The following is a 19939-nucleotide window of genomic DNA, read 5'->3' as shown; positions in this document are numbered from 1 at the left end:
GCACGGTTCAGTGTTACGAGTAAAAAATGCCAAGTTCGTGCAGTCGTTATACCGAGCATAAAAATACTTTTAAATCATTGAAAAATGGTGACGATTTTAAGGTTATACAGAAAAGCCTCTAAATATTTATCCGACATTGAAAATAATTACATTAAAGCGATATTGAAAAGTTCAATCGGCTCGTTTATTTTTACTGAATTGGTTTCCATTAAACGTTTTAATTAAATCCCTGCTAATTATATATACTACTATCTGCATTACTGCTATAACTGTATGTTTGTGAATGTTGTGAATAAAACAATGCCTTTTGTTTCAGTTACCAAAATGGCCGCTATAACGCAAGACCCACAAAATAAACCCTAACCAAGGATGTCATAACAACAAATCAAATGAATTCACAAGAAAATAAAAGGGAAACATAATAAAGACATGGGTGTACAAAGGTGATATTCACAGAAAATGGACACCCATAAACTGCCACTACACATTTGCAATTCTATAAAACAGTATATGGTAAACATAGATGTAATTCCGAGAATAGTAAAGATACACTTCCTAAAGATAAACCAACAGAAGAGAAAGTTGGCGATACAAATCGGACTACAGGAGAAGTTAAAGATAATAGTGCTACTAATTTTACTGATGTCACAAAATTCAGATTGCAACGGTTTTGGTGGCCGAAATTCTATGCTAAGAACAAGGGTGATTGGAACTCGTTACGGGAAGCTTCAAGGAATAATTTTACCTATGGATCAACATAAATACTTGAAACCGGTCGAGGCGTATCTTGGCGTTCCATATGCGACGCCACCAACGGGGTCAAACAGGTATGTCCTCTATTATATGGTCGGTCAACTACATCTTATTAAACGCTTGGCTAGGTTCCGACGTGTCGCTAAAGTGGAAATGTCGAAGTACGGATCGGTTTCTTAGAACGAATGTATTTGCGGAGACGAGGGAGCGGTATGTAGCTCTTACGTGGAAATGAGACAAGTTTAGAATATTATTATTTCAGTAGTTGAAGTTAGAATAGTTGGAGTTATATTGTCCCTTTGTGACCTCGTAGAGAAATGTTATTGCAATTCTGCTTTGTTGTGTTTCACATAATTCTATATTGTATTCCATTTGTTCAGAGACGCGAGTTGTGAGTTGTTTCAATTAAATGACTGCAACGTATAAGCAATGGCAGTAACTCATATAATTAGTAAATGCTTGTATAAATGGAAAGCTTTTAGTAAATGGGGGAGAATAGAATATGTTTTTGTAGTGGGTATTAACTGTACATTTGTATCATATGTAAATACAGCAACATAAAACACAAACAAACCTGAAGCAAAGTAAGCTGGAATTATTAGCAAACATAAACTTATAGAATGAAGCTTCAATTCTGAAAAAATAAACTCATACATATGAATCTATTAATGAGCAATAAAAATATTGGCACAAAAAATGAATAACCGAAACGAGTTAGTTTCACGTTACTTGACATTATTAGTGCTACTGACTCTATTCTATCACAAAACAAGTTAATTCGTTTATTTTTATTCAGAACATATTTAAATACGTCACAGCTTTTCAAATTACACTCCGAATGTCCAATTAGTGGAAATTAATTTGAGGAAACAGCTCCTTCTTTCAGTTGCAGCTTTCGGGGACAGAGTCGAAACAGAAAACTCATTAACGAAGTGAGATTCTGTTGAGATTTTAAATAACTTTGGAAACAAAAACGTGCTGTGGTTTTTTCCTTTGTCATCGTAAATGTTATAAGTGTAGCTATCAAAGCAATTAAGGAGGGCAGTAATGATATTTTAATTGCTTACGTTTGATTATCAGATGAAACAAATTACGATTTATGGTTTTTGTTGTGTTGTAGCTGTCTATTGTTTCTCTAATTGTTTTAAGCTAGGGTTGCTTGTAATTTGATTTAGTTTTTTATCAGCTATTTACACAACTCCTAGATCTTCGCCATTTTCTTTATATACTTCATATTAATATTTATATCGTTTCCGATACACGAATTACTAGCTGTTGTTACTTTGTGATAATAAACAGTTTTGCTAACATTATGTTTGAACAAACTACTTCTAAGTATGTATTTTGTTAACTTTTTATCAAAGGCCTCATCTAGACCCACAATGACCCTTCCCAATAAGTACTTATAGCAAAAACTAGTTAGCTTGAAGCTGTAACAGTGATTGGATATTCACATATCCGATCGGAAGTGAAAGATATTATCATTTTAATGACACTGCGTTAATATCATCTTTTATTTCGTTGAGTATTTTATTTGGTATGAAAATTGTATGTAAATCTGAAAGCTGATTGAAAAATAACCCGTTGCGATGATTCGTAAAGCACTATTTGTTAGTGGGAGATAATTTTACACTGTCTTTAAGAATGTGACCAAGGCAGATATATATGGGCTTGGTCATCTTTTCTTTTTAAGGAAGCCTTAGTGTCCTTTAAAAACATTAATAATGCCTTATTATCTTATAGTCAGAGAAAAACAAACAGCAAAAATACAACAGACGGTGAATTAGTAAATGAATTTATTATTTTCCAGCTAAGCCATGTATATGGCGTACATAACGTGGCAAATAAGTTAATTTTAAAGCTGTTATTCATGAATTATTAGACTGTTATAACATCAAATAGGCGGCATCCTTTATTGTATGAAATTTTCGGGACAATATAATTTTATGAATTGAGTAATTATGAATTCGGCGTTGTGGCGTATTAATTTATGTACATAATTAACTCAAAACTTTTCATATTTGCTAAAATTTAACGCCTTTGTTCTCTTTTAAATGATCCTATAAAACTAGATTTATCTTATTTAGTAAAATTTCCATTTACATCCGAAAACTTTATGAAATTGTAATGCCAAATATTGGATCCGACTTTTCCCATTTGACCCAAGTTTTATCACCAGGTTTGCGCCAACGCGAGCACCAGCTCCCTGGGATGACGTAAAGACTGTGGACCAAATGGGTCCAGTCTGTCCTCAAAGACTGCCTGACATTTCCAACGAGACCCTGGCTTTGGAGAGGATGCCCAAAGGCCGGCTGGAGTACTTGAGAAGACTGCTGCCCAGGCTAAAGAACCAGAGTGAAGACTGTCTCTATATGAACATCTATACGCCTGTTCAAGGTATGTTTAGAACCTTTTTTCTTAGATTTTCCTGTGTCATGTACTGTAACTGACTGTAAGATGGCAAGATGTCAAAAGATGTGAAATGTTAAGAATACTGTCATAAACGAGAGTGATAAAAAGTCGTAGTCTCGCAAAAGCTCCAGTGATAAAACTCAAGCGTTTTCCCTAAGGCTATGAGGCTAAATTAATATTGTTAAGGTGAAAAGCATTATCTCTGTCTACTTCATGTTTATAATCATCTGTTTTTGACCACAAACAATACCAAGGTAGCTCATGATAAATCCATTTCCGTCACTTTAATCAAAAACGTCCTACCAATACAAACGTACTTCACAAAATTTTAATTACTCATCGCGCTTTTGTAAGTTATAATTTGTTATCAAAGCTTCTATCTTGTAACCTTTAGATCAAAAGCTTATCTCGACCCAAAGGTTAACATTTCTCAGACAGCCGAACCAGAGGTAATCATCCACCTACGCGACTAGGTATTTTCATTTCGCTTATTTTCCCAATTTTATCCTGGTTTACGGCATCGCATTACAACATCGGATACCGGATCCCTTGCGGCTAGATACGGAAATATTTTTTCGAGGAAATCATAGAAAATATCCATTGATGGTACCCAGACGGCGTATTTGTCGTCAATCGTTCGACGCCAGTTCAGCCAGAACTAACTTTGTAAGGAAGTCCTTTGAAAGGAAAAGTAATATTTTTCTCTGTCGGTTGCATTTCTAGCTCTTACTGTTGGAAATGGCTTAAACTAAGTTCTCTCGAAAGCCTTAGACTACTGAATGTAAATATTTCAATTCTGTTACTTGTCGATTTTAGGAATATTAGTAGGTCGTCTAAGTAGACTGACTAATAATAGGTTTAGTTAATACTTTAACTTTTTGCTTCTCATACTAGAAATGTTCGTTTTTATATTATACTTACTAACTATTCTCATCGATTGACTTTAACTATTCTATCTAATAACGATTACATTGAAGTCAAATCAAACAAGGGTTAGCTGGTAAAATCCTTACGCTAAGTCAACGTCTCTGCAACTTTAGCTTTGACTTTTACAAATTGCATGAGCAGGTAAGTGGTCGATATGCTCTGTTTCCTTCCATTTCAAGATTAAAGTGGGGCACTTCTTAGAATTTGCAATAAAATTATACTTTTACTAGAAGTGACCAGATGGTACTGTAGAATTATTAGTTTTGTTACTATTGTCCCATATACTGAGTTACTGAGTACTTTTGAAATAATCGTGATAAAATTAATGATGACTAATGCCATCACCAACATAAAGGTTCAAATCTATCAACATATAAAAACGTTGATAAAAAAGTCTTTTGCTAGCTTACAATTCTATTTCCCGCAAGCATAATTTATTTTTTGTGTCAAAGGAAATAGTCGGCATAACAAGGAAATATCGCATCAAACCTACCACAATTCTTGCAATAATCCTCTGGAGCCAAGATCTTCATCTTTAAGGCCCATTCATACGTTCTAATTTCCTTTGGTTACGATTCCTCTTGCATCCGTGCAAATGCTTTGTCATGCTTGTGTTAGGATGTGACCAAAAGGATGTTTAGTACTCGGATCACGTTCGTCGCTGTTTTGACCCAATTTCCCCTTTATTGCTTATGTAATGCCGTTGACAAAAGCTTTTTTCGTAATGTCTGAGATCATTTGAGATTGTTATTTGATTGTAGAAAGTTCTGTGGCCAATGAGGTTCGGTAAATTGTGTTCGACATCTTTAGTTTTATTTTTATTGTAGAACAAAATTTCTGTAATCGTGTTTTGGAACAGAAGACCATTTACGAGTTTTAGAACTTCAAACTCAAAAGAAGACTTTATTGACGAAAAAATACGACGCTTATTATAAATGAAATTTGGACACACACACACAGCAATTAATGTATTCATTAACATTATTAATTAGAGTATCATAACGTTTCGCATGATCTATAAATAAAAGCTGGTTTTGATTATGTAACTACCGAACAGAAATTTAATTTCGTGATTAAAATGGCGGTTTTACATATTTGTAACTGTTTATAAATTACGTAGCAAATCCCGCGTAATAGAAAATGAGCAATTAATTGAAAATCTATTTAACACAAGTACTGAAAATTGGTTAGCTTCAAAATTTAACATGAGTCAATGAACTGTAAAGTCTTAATGAATTTAGCTTATTGGTGGAAAATTCTCAGAGCGCCTGTTGTTAATGGATTATTTACATTCCATAAATTTTGGATTATATACGCATTACTTACTAATAAGGACTTGAGACTAATAATCATAATAAATTATGGCGTACTTTTATTGGGTCTTCTAAATACAAAATACTTTATTTAGAATATCGGCACGGTCATGGTCGGTTTGACACGTTCGTGTTTAAAAAAGAAAGTTTGCCTTGTGGAAAATATATGATCCTTTCTCTAGCTAGCACTACATTGATACAGTTGTATACTTTATGTATTCGCACAATCAATAGGTATCTTAAACACAAAATCTTTCAAGAAAATACGTACAGTAAAGTTTATGTGATTTCCTTATTTATATTGGCTTTGTTTATCCAAACTTGAACACATTTCATCTCCATAGAATGCATTACCGTTGATTGAAGTTTCACGTACAATAGGTTCCGAAGTTTAACACTATACATAAATTGTTACGGCTGACTGGTTAACTCTCTTACGAAGTAAACTAGTCCATCTTCCTTGGTTGCTGCATTTACGACTTTTCTCCGATTTTCATACTGATGAAGAATCTGTCTTATTGTAGTAAAATTTTTTGTGATAAAACCAAAAAGAGACTTACCTTCAATATGAAACATGAAAACTTTAATGGATTTTTTCCTACCTCTCTAGAAAATTGTATTCTAAACCCAAAAGTTTTATAATTAAGGTCGAATTTTGTACTCCCACAAAATCACGTTAAATAACATATCGTCCAACTAAAATCAAATCTTCGGGCCAGCTCGGCGAACTAATCACGGATTCACGAAGGGTCATAAATCAATTTCCGCGCAATGCACCTATACATCGGTTCATTGCACCTAAATGTAAGCTTCGATCCTTACGCATAGTTGCCCAGATATGCCAAACCGCTTTCTATATAGCTTGGTATATTATGAAAATGTACGAGTAGAAATATTTTTTCAAAGACTGATATAGTTATCGGCACGAACCTTGAGCTCTGACCTTCACCTGCACAGAAGTAATTTATTGGGTCCCTTTTGTGGTATGAAGTGAGGCGCGGGAGCGGGCTAAAGCGGTGATTGGCCCGCAGTGCATCGCGTCATAGCCGTCACTCGGGATTAGTTCTTTGCTAATAAATAACTTCTGCGCAGATGTAGGTCAGAGCTCAAGATTCGTGCCGATAACTATACAAAGATGTTTTCACCAAAAAACTAGGCGCGTAATTTTCAAGACCTTTAATATTTAACCTTTCTATATTTAAAGTTACCCGAGATTTATTTTCTATTGCATGATAGTCGAATTCACGCAGTTGGCAAAACCACGCCATCGCTTCAATCAGATTAATAAATTTAGACTCGAATGATTTAAAGACACAGATAAAATCAAAATTGAAACAGCAAAGCAAAATTCTACAGATATTATCCTTGAAACCTATAGTGGTGAATTTATTATGTAAATGATCGTTATTTAATAAAAGTGGTTTTAAACGATACGAGACCTTAAAATCACAAGCATTCATTTACTGTTTGATTCCACGAATTTCTGTCAGTATGAAAGGAAAATGCAATAACGTTGAGCTACGTTTTAAAAGAAAATGTTTGACTTCATATTTTCATGCAATTTGTTCACAAAGTGCATTCGCAGCATGTTGAAAGTGTTCACAATATTATTGTATTCAATGGTTTCGTAATGTGACTCACGGGTTATTTTAAATTGAATAAGAGACGATAAAAATTTAACGGTGCTTGCTTTTTAAATTCATGTTGGTTTTTTGTTTCCTAGGCCGGAAGAAACAGTGAAACGCACCGGTTGAATCTCGCCTTAACATTTCAAAGAGCACATTCAGTCCAAATTTCGAAGCATAAAGAAGCTATTGTCAAGCCAAGAGACCATTTTGCATCAATAACCACGAACGAAACCGAAGCTCAAGTTTTACTTGAACATTTTAATCACGGCTTGCGATGGTTTGTCCTCTTTCATCTGGATAGTTTGTTACGATAGTCCTTTGTTCAAACAACAATAGTCACGTGAGATGCCGGGAAAGTATTTCTGAAGAAATTATTAACGTCAGACTGGGTTGCGCTTTTGTGGATATTGATAAAAGATTCGGAACAAAATAATATAGGAATGGCTTTAGGAATTTAATGAGATATCGATATGTTTTTGATTGTAGTGAAAGAAAGGTAAAGGGGTATTTATTTGAGGTCTATGTTTAAAGGTGTGAATGTAATAAAATTGAACATGTAACATAAAGATGAGATGTCGGTAAGTGCTATGGTATATTTGCTGATTATTGTAAAAATAATGTTGACAGAGTAATCTATAGCGACAAAACTCTTAATAATGATGTTAGGTCTCATGCTTATGCTATCAATACCAACTATGACGTAGAAGAAGAACCATTTTACACAACTAAAAACGAACACAGTAACCGCATTAAAAGCTGTTACAACAGTAAAACTGGTGAATATCATAGCAAATACAGCTGCATATAAATTAATAATCACTATAATAATACCGTCGTATGCGGTAAAACGTATTCATTATACCAATATTCTACCAAAATTGTTAATTGCAGCGGTTTATGATTGGGGTCGATGTTCAACGATCCACATTCATGCTTCCATCGTAATAAAAGCTATGATTATGACTGAAAAGTATGGATTTCTGGTCTTATCATTTGGATTAACAAAATTGGCTTGTACTGTACCCATCATCAGTTTCAATGTTCCATCCTGCAGTTTTGGTCAAGATTTTCACAAAAACTAAATAGGAACGATCAGTAATTCGCTGATGCATTCCAAATTAGGCCAACAGTTTCCTGGTGATCCAATATCTGACATTATCTTGACACATACCTACATCTCACAATACGGACACACAGGTTTGAAGAAGTGCCAACATTATTTTAATACTACATAACAATAGATTCCAAGCCAAGCAATATTTTAAATTATGCTGTTTATACTATTTTAGTACTAAAAGGGTTACTAACCTATCGTTTACGACCGACACAGTAGACCGTTTCCCACAGTTAATATTTACAACTTGTGGGTTATGATAAAATGCTGTAAACGGTCCTGCTTTTTACTATCTATCGTCGTAAAAATATTTAGTATGTAATCATCTGAGGGCTTATTTTATACCTCGTGTATCAGTATTTTTGTTTTGTTTTTCGTAATCGTATTTGCAGTCGATGTAATTTCTAGGATTTCTACTCCAATTTAGTCTTGTTTAGACAGAAGCCAAAAAATACTATAAATAGTCTTATCCAAACCCTGGATTTTCAATTTCATAAAGATATTCCTAAATAACTCGTCTCAGCAACACCCAGTTACGCTGGAAGCCAAACGTAAGACATTAAAATATAGACTCAAGAATTTTGATTATTTCAATAATAGCTACATCGAAAGCACTTGGTTGAATGTCTTCAATAGAATTTCATTCTTGACGTTTACAGTATCCGAATTCCTTTCTGTTTCTCTCTTAATTTAATTCTGATATCGCTATCTTTTTTTTTTATTTGTTCAATCTCTTTCCTTTGTGTTCATATCATCGCGTTTGGCACGTTTGTTTTCTTTTTATTATATCTCTGTTCCGTTTTCCTTATAACATTCAAGAATATAACAATATAACCCAAAAATAAAATTGAGTATAATTTTATATCCCTCAAATATGGAATCGTATAATCGTGTTAGTGAATTTTGTTGAAACGCTACTACAAAAATCAACTTAATATTTTTTTGTATTACAGATAATCGATATAGGATTTTGAATCGCAAGGTACAGAAGTAACATTTCTAAATACGTCTACGATAATTAATTGAATTTGATATTGAAAATGTATCTATTGATATAGCAATAATAATAAAAAAAACTACTAAAATACTAACTCCAAGCACTTCAAAGGAAATATATAAGAACTAACTGGTGCCCGCGACTTCGTCTGCGCAGGTTTAGTATTTCGAACAATATGTTTGCAAATTGTAGCCTATGTGTTATTCTGATGTATAAGCTATATTATTGTAAAGTTTCATTAAAATCCATTCAGTAGTTTTTGCGTGAAAGAGTAACAAACATCCACACATCCATACATACAAACTTTCGCGTTTATAATATTAGTAGGATTCTAAAATTAGCAAAGATACCAACAGGGCGAACAATACTGCTATAGTAACTTTTAGTTTTCATAAAATAAAGAAGATAATACACCTTTTGTAAAGTGTGCCGACGTGAAACAGGCTATCTTTTATCCGAAGTTAGGAACTTCTATCTTTTCATACACTTCATGAAAGTAAAGTTTAAACGATGCTCTAAATGTTATTGAGTTATAAAGATGAGTGTTACTGGAAAATTAGGTTTGTGTACTGTTTTTGAGAAGATTATTTTGGTGGTTTAGAAAACCTTTTTTTTTGTTTTAAGGTGTTTCAATGCCGAAATATCATGACATGAGCATTGGTGACCGCTTGTTCTACGCGGATTGGCGATTTCAAGATAAATCATTGTTTTCCTCCACAAGGCAGTCACGCTTATTTGAGACAGGACATACACACACAAAGATCCTCACATAAGAATTGAAATTACATTGGTAATTAAGGCTCATATTTTAACTGCCCTAGAGATGACACTCTTTATGTGTGATCTCCTAATAGTTCAAAAGTATTCATATATCGACTAAATTCCTCAAACTTCTGACAAATTACCAGTAATTCAACACCAAACTGTCTCAAATGTTCATTATCTTCCGTTATCTGCCAGTTAAATAACAAATTGTTTAACTTTATGGTTATGAGCAGTCGTTGTGCTACCATCAAATTCCTGGTATTCAAATTAATTTCGAAAACTTATTGCAAATTCCACTTTAAACTTTGAGAAATATTGCTTGAGAGATTAAGATGGAAATTATGTAATATTACGTTTTATAAAAAAGTCGTACATTGAAGAAAGTTCATTAAAAGTAACCTGGCGCAAGTTTATATCGATGACTTTGTAACATGCGACATGTTAAGCCGGCCAACATTTCACACAGTTTGTATTGATACATTTTCATAAATATAAGAAAATTGTAAATGCCCACCCTAAAACATGAATTTAATGAGTCCCTATAATTCGAATTATGTTAGAAAAAAAAAAACATTATTTTGAGCCAAAAAAACATCTTAATTTATTACTCGAACACAGTATAATGGCTTACTTCATTTATTCCTTTCTGATATTCTTTTATCGTCTATGGCACATATCCTCAATATTTTACCATGAAAACGATGATTTACTGCATCCACGACATCCAAGATAAATAGCCCAAACAAAATACAGCCGCCATGTTTGAAAATATATAACCCCATTTCAAAGAGTTCCGCAGTAACATCGGTGGCTGTTCACCAAATGTTTGTACAATACATTTCTTGGAAGACAAGGCGATGCGGATGCTAGACACGGTGCCATGCAAATACTTTTCATTCGAGTGTGACTCCGATGTACAAGAAATTGAATTCAAATAATATTGTGTATTTTTGTGAAAGCATGTCAGCAAGAGCGGGGGATAAAGAGAAACAGAGCAACGATTTTCTTTAACCTTATAAACAGGAAAATATTTTCACAAATTATATTACTTCAGTCTAACAACATTAATGTGCTGAATGCCAAAGCCAATGCAAAACAAATATTTGTTCAGAACATTCATTGAAACAATGCGACCGACATATTGGGAAGCGAAATGCAAATTCTTTCCATTGAATGTCGACTGAATACCTTATACTAATGTATTCCAAAATTGAATGCACTCCATAACCCTTGGAGTGGGTGAAATGGGTATAATGTTATTTTAAACTGGAATATTTTTACCCGAACCTTCTATACTCAGAAATGAATATAGGTAAATATTTGTACGCGAAGGTGCGGTCTGAATCGCAATCTTGGTATAAATAGCAGTATTGGCATGTTTCCTGAAGATGTAAAATGTTGGGCAAAGTTAACTTAGAATAGATTCGGAGTTCGGAGAAATGTAGAACAAATTCGTGCAGCATTTTTCAATGAGCAAAGCAGTTTAGTTATACAAAGTTTACATATTCTTCGGCAGTAAAGTTCTTGTTGAATGGTAGGATAAGTAACTCTACTCCCTTTTTCGCTATGGTAGCCGCTGCCTCGACTACTAAGCAAAGTCTTACTAAAGTCTGCCTGATGTCGGCTAGTATCCGATGTCAGCCAGATTTTTGCTCGTTAAAACTTTATCTCAATAACGATTTTAGCCACAGATTTATGCTTCTTTAGTAGCCGCAACTTGTGGCTATTATTGATAAGATCGAACAAAATTTAGTAATAATATGTTTTGAAACCTCTGTTCACGAATTCCTTTTGAGTCAACTGTTGATGTCGTGTTGTGTTATTTTTGTCATAACCATTTCCATTCCTAATTTAACTTAAATCACAACTTTAATTTCTAAATGATTGTCAATTACCGATTCGTCGACCTAACCCCAATCGATTCCAATACCCACAAACCTCAAATTACTACCAACCGTTCATTCCTCAATTTTATTAATACTAAGCACGATAAAATAAATTCCGTACCTTGTAAATCCAGCACGACCGTTACAGCGAAATGTTATAGATGTTATTACTCCAGTGACTTGTGAATTCGATACGAAAATACTAGTTATTCGGGAATCGAACACGAGAGGATATAGGGAGGAACTCGAATTGATATCGATTCTCCGTATAATATTACTAAGTTGGAAATGCATTGCGGTTCGTGATTTTGTTTTTAGTTGTAGGTGTAGGGTTTATTGATGTCACTGGAAAGTAGTTTGTATGAAATGTTCAATTATTAGTTATTTTCGGAAAATATTTTAGTCTAAATGAACATGTTATAATTATGTCATAGAATATGTACATAGCAGCGTTTGTTAATTATCAAAACTCTACTTTATCTTATACGCTTTATACTGATAGGATCAATTAGAATCAAACATAATAAGGGATAATAAAATTAAATTGCTTAAGTATTTCATCATCATCATCATTTTAACCATGGGATGTGCTTTTCGCTTCTGCATTCTTTTCATCAATCAGATCAGAGATAAAGAGCTCCTCCTAGTGCTCTTTCTTATCTGCGTTTGCCTTAGGCCTGCGATGCAGGATATTTATCAGGAGAACGGAAAAGATAAGTAATTCTCTGAAGATATGGCGAGAACGGGTGAAACACTTACCTAGGTAAAGGGAATTCGCGGTAGTCTTACGGCAACATTGAATGGCAAAGTTATGCACGATGAATTATGCAGCATATTTGTATTCATGCTATGATAATTTGTGTCCGTAAGGAGTGCGGAGGTTAGATCGTATCCTCACCTCGTTTAACTACTGGAATAATTGTGGACTAATTATGGGATTGTTTTCTTATTATTTTTAGAAAATTCACTATTTATTTTTCCACAGTTTTAACTTCATTAAGATATTGATCCTCTCTGTGATTTCACTTACCACTATTAGAATCAAACTTACAATATTCAAAGCCATCCTTAACTTGCCGGTTTGAAAAACAAAACACTCCATTAAAAATGTATCACATAGTTCACCAATCATAATAATCCAAACATCGGTCCACAAAACCCAACTGGCAGCAATTTATTTAGAAAACAATACGTTTATAATATTCATAGCGCTATTGATAAAAAAGTATAATTCATATACGCTGGCACATATCCAATGTTCCGACTTTATCTACCGTGCACAACGGGCCGTCATGCGAAAACTAGATAACATAAACAAAAGTAGCGAAAAAGAAAGCCTTTTGAGAAACGATTTGAATATTGTTGCCTTTTTAGCATGGTGGTCTGTAAATGATTTATTTAATATTATTTAAATAAGGTTTAATTTACTTGGAAGCATAAGAGCCCTGCCTCACTAGGACGCCAATGGTGACGTCGCCGGCTACGTATCCAAGCAGTTAGTATTGAAATGTCTGGAACCTAACTCACTTGGCGACGGTTTGGCCACGTCGCCAAATTGGAAGCGTGGCCACGATCTACATTTCACTACGTGGCTTCTGGCTACTCTGGCAGCTTGGCGACGTTGGCGCAGTTGCCGCTATAATGTACGCGGTAAAGTGCACCTCCCTCACTCAGTCGCCAGTATGGTCGCCAGTCAGCGTGCAATTTCTTCAGCGACGACGTAAACAATTGACTGTCAAGACGCCATGGGCCACTCGAATTGGCGACCTTTGGATGCCAAAAGTAGCCAGGCCTGCGCCGCTGGTGACGTCGCCATGGCGTCTTAGTGAGGCAGGGCTCTAAAGGTCATGATCAAAATAAATAACGTCGTAATTTCGGGCTAGGCAATAACATCAGATGTTGTATTTGTGGTCGAAAAGAAGATTCAAAAATATTTAATACATTTCACCTACCCACGCAACAAATATTCAATGTACAGAGTCCTGAAGTCGTGGTGGCTTAGTGGGTAAAGGACCAACCTCAAGTATGAGGGCACGGGTTCGATCCCAGGTCAGGCAAGTACCAATGCAACTTTTCTAAGTTTGTATGTACTTTCTAAGTATATCTTAGACACCATTGACTGTGTTTCGGATGGCACGTTAAACTGAAGGTCCCGGCTGTAAGTGAACATCCTTGGCAGTCGTTACGGGTAGTCAGAAGCCAGAAAGTCTGACACCAGTCTAACCAAGGGGTAACGGGTTACCCGGGTTACTGGGTTGAGAAGGTCAGATAGGCAGTCGCTTCTTGTAAAGCACTGGTACTCAGCTAAATCCGGTTAGACTGGAAGCCGATCCCAACATGATTGGGAAAAGGCTCGGAGGATGATGATGATGATGAGTCCTGAAAATACACATGAAGATAAATATTTCTAAAAAAAAACATCCAGTTATGAAAGTTAAAGTCAAGATCTTTGACTGAAATACCTTTTTTGTTTCAGTCGGACCCACGCTCCAAGCGAAGTATCCCGTAGTTATCTTCATCCATGGTGAATCTTTCGAGTGGAACTCTGGCAATGTATACGACGGTTCTGTCTTAGCCAGTTATGGTGGCATGGTTGTCATCACTATTAATTACAGGCTTGGTATTTTGGGTAAGTATCTTCATTATTTTTGTCATTATAATCTATTTTTGTAATATTTTTATCTTACTTTTTACTTACTTTTATAGCACGTCTAAATATTTGTCTCAGCCAACTTCAGCAACGCTTTTATGTTCATTATCATTAATGCCTTATGTAATATTAATTAGTTCGTTTCTTTTATATTGGACGCTATTTACTATTCATGATATCTGCCAAAAGGAAAATATTCAAGCAAAAACATTTTTCTTTGATCTTTTCTCTAGCCTCTTCGACTACAAAGAGTTCTCATAAACAACTCGAGTTCTCTAATAATTCTTATTAATACTTAACATTGCAATGTTCATTTATGGACTCTATTTCATTCAGCAGAGAATATATTTTTCCTTGTTGAAAGCTAGTTTTCTGTCCATACAATCTAATTATAGGACTAGCTCCAAAGTTTAGCTTTCGTCACGTACCACTCTTCCTAATTAAACATTGCCCGTTGAAGTTACCGCAGCGATTGCCTCATTGAATTATGAACGTTAATATTGACGACATAAGTAGCTGTTTGCTTTTGAGGCAATTATTTTGGTATTGCGCGATTTTTTAATTGAACTAGAACTATGTATAGAAACATATTAAAAAAAACCACCTACCCACTCACTACAAAACGAAACTACCTAGTCGATAATATAAGATAAAAATATTGTATCAAATAGTGCTGTAGATAGACCAGGCTGTAAAACAAGACAACTTCAACAATAACACTAACATTTCTCCAACAGGTTTCTTAAACGCGAATCCAATACCTCACCTAAAAGCTCGAGTGGCGAACTACGGGCTGATGGATCAGATAGCAGCCTTGCATTGGGTGCAACAGAATATCGCCCTGTTTGGCGGTGATGCTGGCAATGTCACTATGTTAGGACATGGCTCTGGGGCCGCTTGTATTAATTTTCTGATGATTTCGCCTACTGTTATGCCTGGTAAGTTAATTTTGATTTAAGTATGTAGTTAAGCAAACATTAGAATATTTGAGATTTTTCACAATTCAGATGTTATTTTTCTGAAGAAATATGATAGGCTAAACATCATAGTTGGGCATTCCAAAATGAGCTTAATAAAAGTAAAGGAGGAAAACAGTTCCGAGAGAAATGAAACCTACAAAAAATCTTATTCCAATATTATTCCGAATAGAAGAGGAATAAAATGAAACGATAAATTCATAAATGCAAAGGGCTCTTGAATCAGTATCACGATGTTTGCAATTCTCCTGAAATATAAAAAAAGTTATTAATTTATCAGGTATAGTAGAACAAAATTATTCATAAACTAAAAGTTTCTAATTTGAAATTGATACATGCTGATTTAGACTAAACAACGAGCTGCCCATTTTCCCAAAGTAATCATCAGTCGCTTTGCTGTATACAATTTGCAAAATTGAACCCGGAATTTATTCCCGTACTTTCACAATTAGAGCTCTTCAGGGATTCCAAATTTATTCCGACGTGCAAACTAGAATTTTCAATGAGATGTGATTAATATGCCATTTTTGGAAACTATGAAGGCGTATCTGTAGACTCATAATTCATATTATATTAAAGAATCTCAACGCTTAACTTCTTCTTTGCAATAAAACTTAGAACCGTCATCAAAAGAGCTGCTAAATGTAAACTAAACGATGTTCTAATTAAATCTCCAGGTAGTTAAAATATACCTCTCAAAGCATTTTTAATATTCTTGAAACTTCATCTTTCGACTAAAGTATCAAGTTTCAACGGAACTTTTTAACATCGCGTTGAAAATATCTGCCAAGTCAAGTAAATATTTAAGAACAACACAGCTTGATAACCAAATACAGTAGTTCTTACAAACCTTTATTTTTAGGACCATTAATATATGAATTTGTTCCAGGACTATTCCATCGCTCAATTCTTCTATCAGGCTCAGCGCTAAGTTCTTGGGCACTTGTCGAGGACCCAGTCAGTTTTTCCGTCCAATTAGCAAAACAGGCTAACTGCACGCTTCCAGAAGACATTGTAAAAGACCATGAGCTCATAGTAGACTGCCTTAGAGAAGTACCCCTAGATGAACTAATGTCTGCAGAAATTAGTACCCCGAGTTATCTGACTGCTTTCGGACCTTCAGTAGATGGTGTGGTAGTCAAAACTGATTATGCGAAAGAGCTTCTTACATTCTTCATACCAAATGACCTTCAAGGTTTTTCGAGCGTATCAGGAGTAAATAACCTTAAAGCTGATAAAAGAAGCGGGGAAAGAATGTTTGGCATAAGGGGAGGACAAAATAAGTATGATCTTCTCTTCGGAGTGGTAACTAGCGAAGCCCTTTGGAAATTTTCGGCTCAGGACATACAAAACGGGTTCGAAGGTGAAAGAAGGGATAGAATAATACGGTGAGTCGATGTTTATTCAGCAAATTGGTGTTTGAACTACGGTCATAAGACGTCTCAGTGAGAACGGGCGGTAATCAGACGATTGGATATAGGTATTGGAAAGTGAACTAGAAGTATCTTTTAGTAGTATTCAATTCCATCTTTTTTCATAATGACTGTTTTATGATTTGTGTGAAGGTTGATAGGATAAACTATATAAATAGATAAAACTGATTTATTTAAAACTATGTGTACTATATGAAAAGTATTACAATATTTGTCCAGGTAGAGAGCAGCTTTTAAAATAATAATTGAATTCAAGTTTTATAAATTAAATATATTTTTATTTTGTTTAAATGGAGACGAATACAGAACAGCTGAAATTATTGTTGAGTTTATTTGAAATGAAAATGTCTGCGTGAGAACTTTATATTATTTGTTTATTAATACACATACACGTTACATTTTTGAAAAACTTCAGCTACAAGTAAAAAGATCGATGGTATTTTTTCGTTTATTAAAATATCCCACTTTATAAATAGAACCCAATTAGCAAAATATTAATTTAAACAAAACACAACAGCATAAAAATATTTCGTATTATTCATAAAAGCTGTAGGCGTATTGAAAAAATACGAACATTTAAAAATCCTCATTTCAACGTGAATGTCACGCCAACACAAGTTTTCCCTTTGATTTTTTACAGAGACACCAATTACTAGCTTATTCGTAGCATAAGCTAAAAGAGGTTTTTATATAAAAAAAAAAAAAAAAAAAAAACAGTCTTTTGATGAAAACTCGTGTGGCGTTTGTATGACGAATTAAATTATTTCGAATGCAAGTATTGCTGTGACATCACTTTGTTCGCATTTTCGAAGCAAAAATAAAATTATTCCTTTAATTTTTTTACTGAAATATTATTTCTGATAGCAATCGTTTTCCTACGGCTCGATTTTTTATTGGTACTGTTCGGAAATTTTTGTATGAAAATGAGCTCGTAATATCCCGTTTTAAGTTATTAAAAGTGCGTTTTGAAATTAATACTTGGCTTAATGAAGCCGATACCCAAAAGTTACTTTCAGTAAAAAATTCTGAGAAATGGGTAAAATATTACATGATAGCTACCTGAGCCGAAAAGAGCTGAAAAACATCAAATATGAAATACCAATTTATATTGAAAAAAAAAAGATATTACATACAAGAGGTTAAATATTATTTTACCTAAAGATATATTATTATAATGACGAAGAAAATACAGTATTAACGATAACATTATACGTCTGATATTTATGAATGTTCCAAGAACTTACAGTCACGTAGAATAACACGTATTCACTTAACTAAATTCTAAAGCGATTTATTCGTGAAATCTTACTTTAGATTGAGACCAGGAAACTTGCTGCACTGACTCCAAATAAAATTGAGTTGTACATTTTGAGTTGACTCAAATTAAAGTAAATTATTAATGATTACAAAACGAGAAAATCTCTATTGAACTTTGCTCCGTGTATACATATTATTGCTCGTATCTGATATTTCGATACAATTCGTATAAGGGTCAGTAATACGAATGAACAGTGACTGGTTATAGCTCCATTACGTTCAAGTGGCTTGAAGTATAGACTCCTAAGCCGATTTCACGTGAACTTAATAACTGTTTGGTTCAGGTATTTCGTTCAATAACAGATACGGAATCACTGGTGCTTGAAAAGGTCTTCTACTTAGTAATATGGTACCGTATATATACAGGCTAGTATCATTAACGGGTTGTCTAGTATTGTTGAAGCAATTTTTAACCACATAATTACTATAGTTTGATGTTTGAAAAATCTATGTGTTATTTGAAAATGATTCCGTTTAGATATAAATTCTTTTATTAATTTACATTCCAGCATCCCATATAATAAATAGTGATTTTATACTTGATAAATCGATAAATCTGTCAATTAACTACTTGAATAATTTCAGGACATACGTCAGAAATGCATACACATATCATTTGAGTGAAATATTCTTCACAATCGTGAACGAGTACACGGACTGGGAGAGGACCGTTCAGGTAATAATAATAATTTATTGCTTCAATAATTTATTCACCGCGAACTTTATTGCTTGTTCATCCTCATTATTGTTCAATTATTTGTGAATGTTCTATATTTGGTGTGTAAATAATTCAATATTTATGTATCAAATATTCTGTGAGCAGAATATTTCGGCAGTTCTGCAGATGACGAAAAAAACAAAAGAAAGCGATGCACTATTAACCCTTAGCAGGTATTGTGGGTCAAATTCGACCCAGAAGCGAACATTTTCGGTAATTATTTTTTTAATATTTATGCTACGACTGCGCGCTTCTACGTATTCTCAGTGCGTCGCTAGCTGCGGCGGGGGGCGGAAGTGCAGCGCTGCAACTATCTTAGGAGCGGAGGTAAGTAGCCGACTGGGTCACGTTTGACCCACGACACCAAGTAAGTAACTTTTTTCACTGAGTGTAATTTGTAACTTTTTTTGTTTTAGTGAATATTTCTACTACAATGGGGGGCTTTTTGAGATGAACGACTCAAATGATGATTTGGAACCGGAAAATCGGAAAGGACACCAAATATAAATCAAGTTTCAGTCATCAGTCCCAGTTTGAAGAACCAGTTGCAACGACCTCTTCTGCAGCTTCAATTTCAAGTCGGAAAAGAGCCCGATGCTACCTATGCGATTGGAAAAATGACCGAAAACATTCTCAAAAATGTTCTAAATGTTTACATATTATTTGTAAGACACATTCCTTCCAAAATGTTCAGTGTTCTAGAGTTGTCAGAAAGTATAAAGACTAATCTTGTTAGTTTGGAAAAAGTCGTTTTGATTTTGGTTGTCATTTTTTTTATTTTATGCTGATCTCAGAAGCAATTTATTTTTTTGTTATCATAAGGATATAAAAAGTGCCATACATATCTTTTAGTTAAAGTTTTTCATACATTTCTATTTTTTTTTTATGTTTTAAGTTCACACTAACCAGAAAGTGCCAAAAAATTTGGTTAGTTACAAATGTGTGTAAAATATAATAATTTTTTAATATTCTAAAATTAAACCAAGATAATTTTGTAAAAAATGCTTCTATTATTTCATAACTAACCATATTTTATACAAATAATAAAA

At 34.1% G+C, this 19939-nt stretch overlaps 1 protein-coding gene and 1 long non-coding RNA gene across 2 annotated transcripts in view; both read left to right on the top strand.

Moving 5' to 3' along the window:
• Positions 1-322: 322 nt before the first annotated feature.
• The window catches only part of LOC124643926 (neuroligin-4, Y-linked-like), a 28326-nt gene continuing 8709 nt past the window's right edge, over positions 323-19939 (top strand). Inside the window, exons 1-6 of the mRNA XM_047183053.1 lie at positions 323-827; positions 2933-3150; positions 14272-14424; positions 15183-15383; positions 16312-16810; positions 18758-18848. Of these exons, the coding sequence (XP_047039009.1) occupies positions 460-827; positions 2933-3150; positions 14272-14424; positions 15183-15383; positions 16312-16810; positions 18758-18848 (1530 nt within the window). The 5' untranslated portion in view covers positions 323-459. The remainder of the gene's footprint in view (positions 828-2932; positions 3151-14271; positions 14425-15182; positions 15384-16311; positions 16811-18757; positions 18849-19939) is intronic.
• On the top strand, positions 19055-19892 carry LOC124643934. Its single transcript, XR_006985988.1, has 2 exons — positions 19055-19217; positions 19307-19892. It is a non-coding gene; the product is annotated as an uncharacterized LOC124643934 (long non-coding RNA).

This window comes from Helicoverpa zea, chromosome 2, assembly GCF_022581195.2.
Source record: "Helicoverpa zea isolate HzStark_Cry1AcR chromosome 2, ilHelZeax1.1, whole genome shotgun sequence".
NCBI classification, from domain to species: Eukaryota; Metazoa; Arthropoda; class Insecta; order Lepidoptera; family Noctuidae; genus Helicoverpa; species Helicoverpa zea.
Note: the sequence above shows the minus strand (reverse complement) of the source record. Positions and strands in the feature narration are given on the sequence as shown.